Source organism: Lycorma delicatula, chromosome 2, assembly GCF_047948215.1.
Source record: "Lycorma delicatula isolate Av1 chromosome 2, ASM4794821v1, whole genome shotgun sequence".
Taxonomy (NCBI): Eukaryota; Metazoa; Arthropoda; class Insecta; order Hemiptera; family Fulgoridae; genus Lycorma; species Lycorma delicatula.
In genome coordinates this window covers 32,498,052-32,515,369 of record NC_134456.1, presented here as the reverse complement: position 1 = coordinate 32,515,369, position 17,318 = coordinate 32,498,052, and the positions used below count along the sequence as shown (strand labels likewise).

At 33.1% G+C, this 17,318-nt stretch overlaps 1 protein-coding gene across 2 annotated transcripts in view; it reads left to right on the top strand.

The window, feature by feature from the left end:
• Ssu72 (Ssu72 CTD phosphatase) overlaps positions 1 to 17,318 on the top strand; it is a 41,017-nt gene that overhangs the window by 20,983 nt on the left and 2,716 nt on the right. For both annotated transcript variants that reach the window (XM_075358603.1, XM_075358604.1), the window contains exons 4-5: positions 12,076 to 12,215; positions 14,305 to 14,423. In XM_075358603.1, coding sequence (XP_075214718.1) covers positions 12,076 to 12,215; positions 14,305 to 14,423 — 259 coding nt within the window. The remainder of the gene's footprint in view (positions 1 to 12,075; positions 12,216 to 14,304; positions 14,424 to 17,318) is intronic.

The following is a 17,318-nucleotide window of genomic DNA, read 5'->3' as shown; positions in this document are numbered from 1 at the left end:
AGTGCGGAGAAGGTATCATAGCGAGTTAATTAGCCAAAACCTATAAGATACCAGAGGATTTGCAAGTAGGTCTACTGAAGTGTAGGAATTTTCAGAAGAGCCAAATCATAATTAATATTTCCAAAACAGTTTTGAAATGTCATATTGCATAACATTTTTTATTTCATATTGCTAAACAGATGTTGTTTATTTTTTGTAACAGTATTAATTTTCTTTTTTTTTAATGAATTCATGAAATCCGTGTTAAACACTTAATGTTCATTTTATTCCTTACCTCTCCTTATGAGATATAAAACATTGGATTCTTTCATACTTAGTGTTATAAAAATATATTTGAGCTTACTGATTCATGTATTATAAGAGTAAATTATATGTGTGCATAGAATGCAGCACGTACCTGTCTTGTGTATATATATATATATATATATATATATATATATGAGTAATTATGTATATAATAAGAAATTATTGTATAACAAGACATCCTGAAAGGAATAATATCTCAAATTTTCAAATAAGTAAACGTTTAAAATCTGTTTTGGTTATTTCTCTGAAATACCCTGATATTAAAAAGGGAAAAATGTATAATATCTTTAACATGATAAATATTAGAAATTAGAAGTCAATTAGATAAAAGGGCCACGATAATGTTTAAATTTTACTTTTATCTTTTTTTTATATTTATATTAAAAAAAAGGTTTTAACATTTACATAACTTAAATAACACATGTTCATTATAAATCAACCATACTTTTCTAAATTAAAAAGAGAAGTAAATAAAACCCTTTCTAAGAAATGTTTTGTATTTGAAGTCGAGAGTTTGACTTAGAATAGCAGTTGCCTTTACAGACAATTGCCTGTGAAGGCAGTTGCTTTTATATGTATTTGAATGCTAGACTGTGGATACCAGTATTCTTTGGTAGTTGGTTTCAATTAACCACACATCTCAGGAGTGGTTAGCTTGAGTCTGTTCAAGAGTACACATTTACCAGTACATTTATACTTACACACCAGACTGCACACAGATGCCTTGGCATCTTTGCAGAATATTATTGACATCTGTCACTGTGCTGTTACTCTGTAACCTGGTATATGTAAATAATAAATAAATATGAATGAAATTCAATGACTTCAAAGTAAGTATCTATCTTTCTAACGATGAAAAGATATTTACATTCTCTTTTAACTGCATTTAAATACTACACGGTTTATTCATAAATACTATCATCACAGGTACAAATTGGACCTTTTTTGCCACAACTGTTGCACAATCTTTTTAGATCCTCCAAGTAGAAACCTTGGTTAACAGTCTGACTTAGTGGAACAAATTTCAAATGCAAATACTCCTCTCACATCAAAAACACAAATGACTATTGTCTTAATGTTTGATTGACTTCACTTGAGAAGCTTTTGGCAAGGCTTTTGTCTTTCACTGGCTTGGCTGTTGTTTGGGTTGTAACCAAGCCCCAAAATATTCATCACCAATAGTGAACTTGGAAAAAAAACTCGTTCGATTTGGGACTGTTCTTTCAAAGCATGGCATGCTTCCAAGTGACCTTTTAGCTGGGCAGTTAGGAGCTGAAGTACAAATTTTGCAGTGTTGCATCTCATCCCCAAATCTTCTGATAAAATTTGCTTAACTGAGCTCCAAGTTACTCCAAACAACTTCTCATTATTCAGTAACGTTATCGGTCTTCAAGCACAACTTCTCAGGCAATTGAATTGCTGATTGAAGCCAATTGAAGGAGTTGTTGGTCAGTTTTTTGACTTAGCGAAAAGACAAAACAAAGAAGACACAACTACAGAATCAATGATGAGACAAATTATAAAACCCAGCATCGTAACAAAAGATGATACTGTTGTTATGGTAGGTGATACCCCAGTCACCAGCAGAAGGATTTATACTGTGCAGACACAGAACTATGCAGACACAGAAGGGGAAGAAGCATCTCTTGATTAGAATTTTGGGAGCTCTAGGGAAAATAAAAGCAGAATTGAAAGCAACAACCATAATTATACCAATGGTCTGGCAATCGGGAAGATATTAAGCCATTTGTATAGGGGGGTCTGAAGACCTAGTTGAAGTATATATACTGTCAGCAGAAGGAGAGGAACTAGAGAACAAAAAACAAAGAATAATGAGAAGAACACCTCCAATTCAAGACAATAGAACAATAGTTATTAAGGCTGATGGCAGGTCATATGCTGATTACTGAAAACAATGAAGAGGACAGTGACAAGGGAGGAGGCACAAGAGATCCTATGTTTGAGAAGAGCAAGAGAAGAATTGCAAATGCGAGTTAAAGATGTGCAAAAAACAGAAGGGTTGAAAACAACATTGAGAACCATGGCAGCGGACCTCCAGGTGAATATTAAAACAAGAGGAGGTTGCAAAACACTGGTACATATTAAAGATATTGAAGCAGAAACTATAGAGCTGGATATTCAACATGCGATAGCGCAGGTTATAGGGGAGATGGGTGATTTTAAGATATTGTCCATACATCCAGCGTATGGAGGTACAAAAAATGTACAGTTATCACCATGATGATGGCGGCAAAGAGACTAATCGAACAGTGGATACTGATAGAATGGGTTAACTGCAGGATGCAAATAAGAGAGTTCAAAGAATGGTGCTACAGATGCTGGGGCATAGGGCATGTGTTGGTGAACTGTAGAGGGACAAAAAGATCCCAGTTATGTTATAATTGTGAGAAGAGACTGGTTACAGAAGGGCTCAGGGAAGAGCTGTCAGTATGCGCTTTGTGTTGTAAGGGGGGGCCATAGATTGTTGGCATGTAAGCCACCAAAATGAGGTTCTTACAATTCAACACAAATAGAAGTAGGCCGGCAATGGACCTCTGCTGGGAGATGGCCATCAGGAAGAGAGTGATATGATATTAATGTTAGAACCAATCATCTCAAGGGTGGTGGGGGAAATATGAAAAGTAGACGAACTGATAGATGCAGGGATCAGATTCCCAGCTGCCGGTATAGCGATAACTGCAAGTGGATCGGCGGAGGGCTTTGTCTGGGCGGACCTGGGAGTGGTACTATTTTCCTGCTACCATTCCTTGAACACAAGCATTAATGATTTTATAACATTTCTGAGTTAGGCAAAGAAATTGAGACGAATAGAGGAAAGAGTATATTATTGGTGGGAAACTTCAATGCAAAGTCTCCCAAATTCTCAGGAGGCACAAGCAATCTGCATGGTGCATACCTTAGCGATAAGATCAATGTGTGGGGTCTGGTGTACATAAACAGAGAGGAAGTGTCATTTGAGCACGGGGAGTCTCAATCGTACCCTTGGTGTTTGTGATGGAAGAACATATTAGTCGCTATCATGGTTGGAAGGTAATGGACTTGGATAGTTTCTACGACCATTTGTTTATTACATTTGAAACGAGTGTGATGGTAGGACAAGAGAAGAATCAGAGGGTAGTAACATCCAAACGAGACTGTGCACAGTTTGCCAGAAGGGTAGGACCTAGACTTGTAGGAGTGAAGTTGACAGAAGTAGTAACCAATGAATGTTTACGGTCCAGAGTTGGAGAAAGCATACCAGCAAGACATCATGCATATTGGTGGAACCAGGAGTTAAATCAGCTGTGCAAAGCATCCTGGATTTTAAGGAGGGTCTTTCAGTTTGAGTAGAAGGAATGATCTGGAATGCAGTAGAGAGGCACGCTAGAATTATATGGAAGCCAGAGATGCATATAGAGCGACGATTAAGAAAGCCAAAAGGAACAGCTGGAAGGAATTGTGAGAGCATGGATCAAGACCCCTCGGGGAGAGGTTTCCGGTTGGTGTTCGGAAGGCTGGGCCGGAGGCTTCCTGCACTGACAGAGGAACAGCTGCCAGACTGTGTTAGAGTTTTGTTTCCGACACAGGAAGACCCAGAAAGGGAAGAAATAGCAGTGAATAAAATAGATCTATTTGAAATGCACGAGTTGATAAATGCGGCAAGGAAAATGAAACTGCATAAAAGCTTAGGTCTGGACGGCATCCCTGTGGAGATTTTCTGGATCCTTGTAGAGGTGGCCCCAAAAGAGGTACTTGATGTAATGAATAATATATTGAGCAATGAACATATTCCTGAAAGCTGGAAGGAAGCACAACTGATGCTAATTAAAAAACCCAGCACAGAAGAAGTGCCTGAATCTTATAGACCATAGTGCATGATAAACAGTCTGTGCAAACTCTATGAACGTATGTTGGAAGTGCACCTGGGAGAAGAAATTAACGAGAAGGAAGAATTTAGTGATAGGCAATATGGCTTCAGACAAGGGAGGTCAACAACTTACGCATTGAGCAAAATGATGGAATTAGTGGATAGAGCTGCACAAGGGACCTGGAGAACAAGAAGAATTTCAGTGGTCGTGCTCTTAGATGTGCAAAATGTGTTTAACTCACTCAGCTGGGAGGCCATCTTCCGGATGCTGAGGGAGAGAAAAGTTACAGGATATTTAAGGAGATCCATTCAAAGTTACCTACAGGATAGGTATCTCATATATCAGACAGGAGAGGTGAAATTGAAATTCAAGGTAACACATGTGGGTGCCCCAGGGATTGGTGCTGGGGCCGATCCTTTGAAACCTCGTATTTAATAATATACTGCGGCTGAGATACCCAGAAAGAATAGTACCAATAGCATTTGCTGACGACATAGCCCTTGTGGTATCGGCAAGAACAAAGGAAGGGGTCACTGGCACTGTGAGTGAGTCAATTGTAATGATGCAAGAATGAAAGATGGCGAAGGGGCTGCACTTGACCAGAGAGAAAACAAGACCAGTAGTGATGGTAGGAAGGCGCAGTATTGGGCCACTACCAATCAGAGTGGGGGACTGGCAGGTAAAAAACCATAAACACCTAGGTTTTTGGCTGGACAATAGAAGATTGTTTACAGCTAACATCAATGAAACTTGCTGTAAGGCAGTAAATAAAGGCTGGGTAATATGGCGGGATCGCATGCTTCAAAACGTGAACTGTATGCTCACATCATGGGATTCGTGATAATGTATGGCGTACTGGAGTGGAGGAGAGCGATAGAAGTGAGAAGAAACAAAGGCTACTCGAGGGGGTACAGAGACCCATTGCACTCAAAATAGCTATTTTGAGTGAATATGCTGAAGCTTCAGCATATTCATCGGTGTCTACCCAAGGATATCCTAGTGGTAGAGGGTATTCCGTCTCTACAGCAGCTGGTGAGAATGAGAACAAGGCTGTATGAAGGAAGAATGAGATAAGTAGCTGTGGAAGAGATGAAGGGCGATTGGCAGACAACGTGGGACACATCGATTAAGGGTAGGTGGACATACCAGTTGATAAGAGAGGTAGGTCCATGAGTCAGGAGGGGATTCGGTGAGCTAAATTTTGGCTTGCCCAATTCCTGACCGGCTATGGTATGTTCACAGTATATCTGCATAGTAGGGAGAGGGCAGAAGACGACACATGCCCTTATTGCGGTGAAAGAGATACTCTGGAGCACGTGGCCTTTGAGTGCCAGAGGTGGATCATGCAAAGGAATGACTATGAAAGAAGGGAAGACTAAACACACAGAATATAGTATCTACAATGCTCACAGGACCAAAAAACTTTGCAGAAATATCAAAATACATAATGGGGATATTGAGGGAAAAAGAATGAGAAGCAAGGGGAGGATACCATTCATCCATGCTTTTATGGATGGTTGGTGGTGATGAAGCAGTGGGACTCTTGAAACCCTGAGTCCTGGCAGGGGTTCCTCTGTTTAAGGCAAGTGCAAAGGACCGAGTCCCGGCTTCTGGAGCGGGGTGGCTGGGAACAACATAGCTGGGCCTACTGTGGTCCCGTTCTGGGGTTAGAGGCAAAGGCACTCCCCAGGGTCGTGTTTATGCTTAAGTGCAGGTCTGGCCCTAGGAGGAGGGGAAAAAACAATTGCTCAAATTTTTTGACATTTCATCCATTCAGGAAGTTGAAGGATGTCCAGAATAAGATTGGTAATCAGTCGACATTTCACCTTTTTTGATACACAAAAACTGCTCATACAGTTGAGTTTTTTCGACCTGGAAACAAAACTTCACAGCCATTTGCTGTTCAAAAAAATAATTCGCTTGACACTGTCCTAGCAGGGGAACTGTGTACTATGGAAACTCTGCCCAGCACAATGCGATTCTGGATATTTTTGGGTACCCCTCATGCAGTAAAATTTTTCTCTGTTGATTCCTGCTGTATTTAATTGAAAATTAAACTGAATAATTTAATTTTTAACATAATTTAACTAAAGAAATATTTTCTTATGTAAACATTGATTGATCTGTCACAAGGAATCTACATCTACCACAGTATTAGATCTCCTTCTTTTCTTAAACAATATTAAAAGGTAGCTCACTGACTGATTACTTTCTAACCTTTTTACTTTTTCTTAATTCTCTGTTTATAAGGTACAGGTACTCATAACTGCAATTAGAGTTCTCCAAACTCCTATTTATTTTTTAATATAATTTAGCAGATAGAAAGTTTATTATAATCCAGCCTACAACCTCAATCTAGCCCCTAGTGACTATTACCTAATTACATTGAAAGATTTTTTGAGAAGAAAGCATTTTGAAATTGATAAAGATTTGAAGATAACGTTGCTATTTCATCTTTATCAACTGACAGTGATGGATTAAGAAAACTCATCAGACATAATATAAGCATTTAAACATACGCAATGTCTGTGTAGAAAAGTAGTTTTAGGTTAGTTTATCCTAAATAAAAAGTTTTGTTCAGAAATCTTTTAGTTTTTACCATAAAATCAATATTATTTTCAGGACAACCTTCATACACTTACTGTGTTTGTTATAAATGTAAAAGTAGTTTGTAAATTTTTAGAGCTGCATTATTCCAAATGTACAAATGATATCTCTGTAGGTACAAATGCATACATTATAATTTTGATAATTAATATGATTAGTTGTTACATTATTTATTATCATTAATTTGTCACAAATATTTTTTAATATCATTATCAGTTGTTAAATAACTTTTCTGTTTTTGTTTATGTATTAACCCTCCTAACATGGAGAGTCATTGCCACACCAATACAAGGATCTGCTTCCCAGGCTTGCGCCTTATTTGACATCATTTTGTTTTCATCACCTGTATTCATTCACCAACTGCCATAAAATTAATAAAAAAATCAAGTTCATTTGTAATTCCTTTGAAAATCTGCAAAATTTTGAAGTTATTTTTAACTTTTGTAGCTACCAACCAGGTTCAAAAGTGTAAGTTTGTAAAATTTTGACATAAACTCTTATTTTTAACTATTTAGATTATCAGTGATATTCACTTTAATACTTTTTGTACCATTTTACACTGGAAGAAATTTTCTACAAAATCATATTTGTAAACTAATTTATTTCCTGAATATCTAAAATGTTAATGTTAGTAGAATGAATGTAATTGTAACAACTGTAAGCACGGGGTTCGTGCTTCCACAAACTCAGTTAGCTAGTTCAGAGAACAGTGAAATATGACATTCAAGATGTTCGGATGAGGCCTACAGCAAAGGCAAAAGCTGACTTTGAAAATCATCGATGTAAATGTCTACTGAGGCATTTACATCGATGGCATCCAACGAGTCCTGGCTGATTACTGTGAGATGTAAAAAGTTAGAGGGTGAAAGAAGACTCCCATTAAAGTCCATCAGGGCTATGAATGGAGGGGGTGGCAGTCAGAAACGTTACAAGACGGTTGTCTTCCCCTACAGGGTTGGGATGTAACAACTCTAATTAATTTGTTTGTAGGCTCAACATAAGAATTAAAAGTATACTGAACAAATCTATAAAAAGAAATGTATTCTATAGCCTTCTGCATTTTTATTTATTGCATTTAACCATTATAAATTTTATTATAAAATGTGTTATAAATGATTTATTCCTTGTTTTGTTGTTATGTAAACATGGTGAATTGTGCAAATTGTACCAATTGTATTCTGAAAGTAATGAAGTTAGGATTTCTGTCATAGGCAATGAAATATTTTAAGAAAGGATTTTTATCAAACAAAAGGAGTTATAAAATTTATATATCTAGTATAATCTACCCTAGAGTTTTGTATATTTTATTTCTCTCTTTATAAAATTAAATCAGTTATTTTTCAGCCCCCTGTTGTATCAAAAAATCAGTTTTTCTTTTAACGTCATACATATTGTAAAAGAACATATTTTTTAGGTAACCAAAAGTGAATTATTTAGGCTGGAAAATGCAGGAGATATAAATAGTTACAACTCTCTTGTCATGTAACACTGATCAACAATGATTTTGTTAAATGAGAGTAAATAACTGATTCTTGTTGTATTTTTCATCTGTATGAAAAATATACAAGTATGAAATAAGAATTTTTCTATCAAGCTTAGTTTTTATGTAACTACCATTCTAATTTTCAGGTAGTATCATGCATGAACTACAAAGCATAGCATTTTGTGAACGTATTTTATTATATCATTTATCAACTAAATAGCTTTTGTTTATTTATTGCAGTACCTTAATTGTTGTCACATTGGTAACATTAGTCATCATGTTTATTATTTACACACTAATTAAAATGAACAAGAATTGACTCATTCTTTCTATTTTCATCTTACTATAAACATATCATCCACTCATTAGTTATTTCTATTGTTATTATATTTACAATCTGTCCTGCAGACTACAGCGAAATATTTTTAATTCTCATTCAAGTGCAAGTTCTCGTGTGTGTAACATTCAGCTATGTTTATAGAGTGTTAATTTTTTAAAAAAATATTAGTTATTGTAATATATTAATAATGCCTCGTAGTTGCATTAATTCATACAATTTCTGCTACATCTGTGGTGAGGTAATGTTGAAGTTTCAGAAAAGAAATATCTTCACTGATAAAAAGGTCGAATTAACTGTATTTTGAATGTAAATTAGCTGATCAGGACAAATTTTGGGCTCCTCCATACTTGCTGTGCTTCTTATGTAACATTGTTGACTGGTTGACTAAATGGATCTCATCACATGCTATTTGCAACTCTAATGGTTTGGAGAACCGAAGGATCATACCACAGACTGTTATTTTTGTCTAATAAAAATATCTGGGATAGCAGCTAAAACTAGACATACTGTTAAATACTCTGATATTTCCTCTGCCATGTGGCTAGTGCCACATAGCCAAGAGCTTCCAATTCCAGTCCAACCAGAAACGTGGAACGTAGATGAAGGTGTAGAATCTTGTGCTGACTCATCAGGCGATGAAGAAAATAGATGTACTGAATCCCATTTGATTAATCAGTCAGAATTAAATGATATGGTTCGTGATCTAAATTTATCAAAGAATCAAGCAGAAAGAATGGTATCTTTTACAGCCAAACACTAAAATAAGTGCTTTCTGTGACAGACAGAATTTGAACATTTCTTCTCTCAGTACGAAAACTAAGTACACGGTATGTAATGATGTGGACTTTTTACTGGAAGCTTTGGGACATATGCACCATCCTGACGAATGGCAACTTTTTATTGACTCATCAAAAGCTTACCTTGAAAGCTGTTCTACACATTGGAAATAAATACCCATCATTATGATTAGCATACAGGCGTTCATGTAAAGGATCTTATGAAACTTGTATTGAACAGGATTCAGTATGAGAAATATTTGTTGAGATCTGAAAGTAATAGCGCTTTTACTTGGACTACAACTTGGAAACACTAAGTTCTGTTGCTTTTTGTGCAAGTGTGATAGCAGGGACAGGAAAAACCATTACGTAAAAGTATAGTGGGCAAAGAGAGAGGTACTGACTGTAGAAGAGAAGAATGTTGTTAGTCGGGCATTAGTAAAACCAGAAAAAGTTTATCTTCTGTCACTACACATTAAGCCAGGTTTATTCAAAAATTTTATTAAATCAATGGATCGTAATGATGCAGAGTTTCAGTTTCTGTAAAACAAATTCCCTGATATAAACGATGCTAAAATAAAGGAAGGTATATTTGGTGGACCATAAATAAGAAAACTAATGAGCGATCTGGTGTTTGAATGACTTGGAGATTGCTGCATATAAATCGTTTCAAAATGTGATAAACAACTTCCTTCGAAATCATAAAGCCAGTAACTACAGAGAACTTGTAAGTAAATAACTTCAAAACTTCAAAGAACTTGATTATAGCATGTCACTCAAAATCCATTTCTTACATTCACATTTGAATTTTTTATCAGTGGTGAATTGAAGAATGCATTCACCAGGAGATATATACAATTGAAACATGATACCAGGGAAAATGGAACCCAAAAATGTTAGTTGACTACTGTTGGAATCTAAAGAGGGATCTACCTAAGCAAAAATCTAAAAGAAATAGATTTTAGGCTAGTACAAAATGCATGTAATGTATTGTCATATTATATTCATCATACATTTTTTGTTTCAAAAGAAATTTAAATTACAAAAAACTGAGTGCAATAGAAAAAATTTATTAACATATATGAAATTAGCATAAAAAGTACTATAAGAATCAGCCATTTACTCTCATTTAACAAACAAAAAATTAGATTTTATTGACCAGTGTAATTATTGTTAATGTAATTTTGTTGGACAAATTGGTCCATTTGTTTCACTGCACTTTTAATTGGTTAATTATTTTATTTTCACAAAATGTAAGTTTGACAGGTTTGTTTTTATGTAGGTGTTAAAAATGTTTGTTCATGAATGTAGAATAAAAAATATGTATGAAGTAATGCATGTCTCCTGCCATATATGTATAAGTAACCTGTCTGCTGAGTACTGCAGCTCCATCAATATTTTGACAGCCCACATAGAAGCAAGGAAGTTAAAATGTAAAATAGTTTACTGTTTAATAAAAACAGGGTTACTAAATACCATAAAAATAGACTTTTGTTTATAAAAATGAAATTCATAATTTACTTGCTGCCATATTTGTGCTTTTACGGAGGAGATCTTTGTTTTATCTATATATTTTAATGTCACTGACCGAGATGGTTAGTCAGTGAGATATTGTTAATCAGGCATTAATAAAACAGAAAAAGTTTATCCATCACTACACATTAAGCTAGGTTTTTCAAAAATTTTGTTAAAGCAATGGATCGTAATGGTGCAGGATTTCAGTTGCTGTAAAACAAATTCCCTAATATAAGCGATGCTAAAATAAATGAAGGTATATTTAAGGAAGAAAACTTAATGAGTGAACGTAAGGTTTCAACTATGTAAAGAGAAATTTGATGTTGTAACTTGTGAAGAACGACTGTATGATAAAGTAATTGAATGTAAGTTATAATTTTTTTTTTATTCATTACTTTAATGATTTTTATAAACATATACAAACAGCCAGGTTATTTACCTCTACGTTTTAACTCTTTACAAGCAGAGATTTCTGTGTAAGCACTTTATAGAAAGAAAAGAAAAAGGAAAGTATCAAGCAGTAAGTAAATTGAGAATTTTATTTTTATTAATAAGTATATTTTCCTGATAGAATGCAATTTATTAAAAATAAGTTTATTGCATCATTCATATTAGTAATTATGTATGTGTGTATACAGTTATCTTATGCATTATTTTATGTTATGAATAACTTTTAATACTTTTTTCTGGATTTAATATTCTTGATTTTTAATACAAAATATTCACAGCTGGAGAGATATATGAGCATTAAATGATATATATGCATGCCTCAGACCAGTTTTCTTTGTAATTCTACCAATTAGTAGTAGTAGTAACAGCTTAATACTGAATGCACATTTTTTCCTTGCTGGATTAGTGGCTGTGTGATGCATCCTATATGTCGTACAAGAACCCAGACATTTAAGTTTGGCATCATCAATTCATATGATCATGTCAGCGACATGAATGTTCATGTGAAAATAGACTTCTGTACAGCCAGCAAAGTAATTAATAAAATTCTTGGTTTTACAATTTATAGTTCTAAGTGAAAGAATATAACAAGCTTTCTTTCACTTTTTTTTTAGTTATTTATTTATAAGTTTCTAAAATAGTTCCCTTACTACATAAAATAATTGGTTTAATATATATAAGTAGTTTTATTGAGAGAAGTTACTGTTTTGATCTTGACTAAACTTTTAGCTATACTCAAAATGGTTTATTACACATGATTGACAGAAATCGGAGAATCAAACCTCGACCAGAAAGGTTTCAACTATGTAAAGAGAAATTTGATATTGTTGTAACTTGTGAAGAACGTGTGTACGATCAAGTAATTGAATGTAAGTTATAATTATTTTTTTATCCATTACTTTAATGATTTTTATAAGCATAAGCAAACAGCCAGAGTATTAAAACAACATTCTTTTTTGAGTGATTATGAACATTTTAAATATAGGCCAAAGATTAAATTAATTTTAGTATTGATTTAATTACATTTAATAATTAAATAATTATCATGTAAATTTGATACTCTAGTCTAATAATCATCCATCATTTTTAAGAGATTTTTTTTGCTTGATATCGCCACATAAGCTTGTGCATGAGATATGGAAATGTAGTGTATGAAAAATGCCATGCCTGACTGGGATTCAAACCCAGTACCTTGGATGAAAGGCCAAGAAGCTACCACTCGCACTATGAAGGCCGCCAATTTTCTTTCTCACTTATGATTAATTCTGTATGGTAATTTTGGTACCTGGTTTTATCAGTTTACCAATTGAACAATATCAGAATTTCCAAATATTAATTGGCTGTATGCATCCAATCTTTGTAGAACATGCAAACATGTAATTGGTATTCACCAATGTAATGTGGCCAGCTGGCAACAGCTGCCATCTTTTTGTGTAACTAAGTGCTAACCAGCAATTGTTACAATATCCATAAGTACTTTTATACAATAGCATGTGTGCAGGATAGCCGGCTATCCTGATCAAAATAGTAGGTGAGCTCATGTTGAGAGTTTTATGTACTGCATCTACCCTACTTAGCATGTTGTGTTTTCTATGGTGGATTTTAATTCAGAGAAGTTCATTTTGAAGTCTCATTGCTGTGTTTATACCTCTGATGCCGCCTGCAATGATATTTAATAATTCATTGGAACTTTAACAACTTTTCTTCTGATATTAAAAAAGGGTTGTTGATGTTGACAAAGTTCATAAAAAAGTAAAGAATGTGCAATCTGTAAAATAGGTCTGTAAAGTAATAGAATATACACAATATCTTCATTTCTTGCATTTTACTAATTTGCGTACAAGTGCACCCAACAACAGCACCTCATTGACATCCAGTTTTTGACTGATCACGGTTGCAGCCTCAGCAGTAGGCTTACCATATTTTTTTTGGGTCCAACCCAGAACATATTTTTAAAATTACTTAAAAGGCTTAACAGTTTACTGAAACATTAAACTTTATTTATTCAGTTGTATTTTTCACTAGGTATGACTTTTTCCAGGAATGGTTTGTTTTAATTACATCATAAAATTCACAACAAGAAAGTTCTGAATTAATTTTAACATTTAGCAGATGTTTAACAGTAGATACTGAAAATCTACCCCTTTCTGCAGATCAGATGTTCCTCATAATCGAAAAAACTCTCTCAACAGGAGCAGATGTCCCACGCAAAAACATGAAATATCAGTATTCTGAAACAGCCGTAAGAGAATGTTTAAAAACACGATGTCGAACATATAGGTCTGAAATTAAAAAAAATCCTTGCCAGTCATAAAGTTCTCAAACCCCAGACATTTTTGCAACCCTTGACATATGGTAAGCCTACTTAGTAGTGCACTGTTTCCCTTTGAACTGAATAGCAGCAGCTCTGTATATATGACATGTTTAAAGAAGGGATAAAATTCCCCATTTTATTCTGAACAGTTTGAAAGAGATTTACGCTCTAGCTGTTTTCATATAATTTTCCTGAAATTTATTAAATGACATATTGCATGTCTCTTATCAACAATATATTGGAAATATATTTTGCATTAGTGTGTCTGTGACAGTAATTGGGTTAGTGTAGGTAGGTTCACCATGTCTTAATTAATGATATAAAGAAGAAAACTGGTTAGTTCTAAAGAAACAAACAAGTTAAAACACAAAATGAGCATCTCAGCAGTCATTTTATTAGTTATCAACAGTCTTCTTGTTCATTATTTCTTAAAAATAAACTTGAAAATGTACATTCAATAAAAACTTTTTTTCATTTGAGCATTAAAAATAATTTGTAATATTACTTATTTCTTTATTCGCATTGATTTTCCAATGCTGAAATTAAAAAATAATTTTTAATAACCATTCTACCTGTGGTATTATTTTTATTATTTTACTTTGTTAATTTATTGTAAATTTTTTTTTTTTAATTTTATATTTCAGATATGGAGGGACGTACACCTATTGACAACACTTCTGTACATATTATTAATGTAGATATTCAAGACAACCATGAAGAAGCTACAATTGGAGCTTTCCTTATATGTGAACTTGTTACTCTAGTAAGAAATTTCAATTCAAATGTTGAAACTTTGTTTTTTTTTTAATACTTTCCAATGTAATGCATAATTTATATTTTCATTGTAAAGAGATAATTATAGTTTTGTTTGGAAACTGGTAAAACCTCCCTATTGTATGGGAAGTTGTCTCTTATGGTGAAGTTATTCTTTTATGGTGAATGTAGTCCCTGAATTACACCATATTTTACTGATCGAGATATATTTCTGAAACTACACTAATTATTTTGTTAAGGATTTCAATTTTTAGGTTAGTATGCTCTGTAATCTTTCACATATGAAGACATTTTCAATTTGCATTGAGTAAATTGTAGCTTACTGAGGGATGTTATTAACAGTAGGTAATAATTGCAGTTCTGAAACTTTGATTGCTTTGATTATATTCATTTAAGATTTGCTAAATTCATTTTAGATTTTGCTATTCATTTAGGTTTGCTAAAAGGAAGAAATTTAACATTTCATTCCTGTAAAAAAAAAAATTGTAAGGTAATATAGTTCTTTATTACAGAAAAAATTCTGTTATAAACTTGGTATATGGAAAGATCAGATCTGAACATTTTAAGTAAATTATTTGAACATAAAAGTTTTGTACTGAGAAAAATACTATTAGAAACAGTTGGTTGGTAGCAGCTGTTTATTCTACATAAAAGTCATTTGATGACAGATATGACCAAATGATATTTTCATATTGTTGAGAGCTGCATGTTCATCAAGAATAGACCTATTATTATCCCTCAATTTATTTATAACTAAAAATTATATACGAAGTGCTATACTAAATCCAATGCCAGGCAATTGTGTACCTTTGGCTTGCATATTGATTCTAGCCTAAACCTTTAAACTTATATTTTTTTATGCATTTTTACAAATATTCTACCTCATTGCTGATATTTGATTTTTTCTATAATAAACCTGGTGGTAATATAATATTCTTTGTACTTTGCTTAATGCCTATATATGCCTGGTTAAATTGCACCTAAAGGAAGGTATGCAGCATATCAAGAAATAACCTCTTGCCCTATAAGATGTTTTTTTTTTCAGTTTGTAATGCATATACAAAGTATTTTTATACTGACGAACACCATTTACAGCTCAAAAATTGTTTTATATCTGAAATGATTATATGATGGAGTTAAATTCAAAATTTAAATGTTTGTACTGACACGCAGAAGCAAATTATATAATAAATGATCTAAAAAACATACTTCAGAATATTTCCATTCGTCATGACCTGACCATTTTCAGTGACTGATGTTGCTGTTTTCATACTGGAGTTAGCTGATTTTACTGCTGACAGTTTATTTATTTTTAAAATTGGGTTGTCATTTAATATAGTTTTTTGTTGTTTTTTTTTTTTTTTTTTTTTTTTTTTTATATATATATCTTTCATTGTTAAGTATATTAAGCTGTGGTCTTTTTTTCTATATTCAATGTTGATGAAGTTGGGAGTATGAGATGGCTAGCAAATAAAAACAAAAATAACATAACTAGTTAAAACTGACTAAAGTAACACAACAGACATTATTAAAGATGATACACATTAAATAATTAGGTTCCTTTATTACATTGATGAAAACAACATTACAAATCTTCAACAAGCTCCAACCACCAACTTTCAAACCGTAATTAGTCATCGTTTTCAAATCCATATATGTTTTGCCCAATAAAAATATTCCCTTAAAGAAATTCATCCTGAAGCACTAGCCCTTTTAAAAAATAAGAAAACTCTTACATTCCTATATACCCAGTTATTAGTTGCCAAAATGTGCCTCTTGAAAACATGGACAAAGTCATCTAAAAACATTTTGAGGCAAGTTTTTAAATTGTTTTGTTTCAAATTAGTTTGATGTGCCATAACAAAACTTTAAATTTCAAATTGATATCATCAGTCATTACAATAACAGTAGATTGAGTTTAATAATAGACTGCATGTTAATCTCATACTATAAGATTTAATTATTCTCCCTTTAAAAAAAAATTATGCAATGATACATATTTCAGTAATAGATTTAATTTAGGATACATTCAGTATTTGTGAATATTGATTGTTTTATTAATAAAAAAATAAACACTATTTTCGCATGTTAAAAGAACCAAACTTTATTAAAAACACATTTTACAAATATGATAGACACAAAATGGCATTTTATTTTTGTCAGCAAAAACCAATAATTGGATTTTTTTACTTTTGCAGATTAGTTTTAATTGACAGCAAAGCTACGTAAAGAATCCTTTTTTTAAGTCTGTTATTTAAGCTTATTTTATTTTGTCAAAGATGACTTTCGATTTAATTAAGTTTGATTATTTTCATCAAATTGAAGTTTTTCTGTGCTTGAACTACTTGCTACTTCTATTCCATCAAGTGTTTCTTAGATTGAAGATCTGTCTGCATATTTCTCATTGCTGATGTTTTATTGAATTACTTCTCTATTACTTCTTTGTCAGTTATTTGATAATATAGATTTTTATTGTATCTGTTCAATGCACCACAAGAGTTTGTGTTAATCTGCTTTTTCAGGTGCAGGTGCATATTTTAATTAAAATTATTTTCCTCTCTAGTTGGCAAAATTTCTTTGCATTTACCTAGATTTTCAAATCCTTTTTTTTTCTACATTTCTAATTTGATTAAATTAAGTTTTGCAGTAGAAAGAATTTCATGTACAGTATGGGCAAAAAGTCCCTTTATATGTTAATAGCATAGTACAGTTAGACACGAAGATAATCATTTTTGTGAATGCAAAACAATACAAAAACCGATGAATTTTTCTGTTTTTTGTATTTTATTTATTTTTTTGTATTTTTCTGTTGAGTAGACCGACTCTTTATTTCTTGCCATAAGCTGAGTCCTGCACATGTCAATCAGTTAGTGTGGGAAGGATG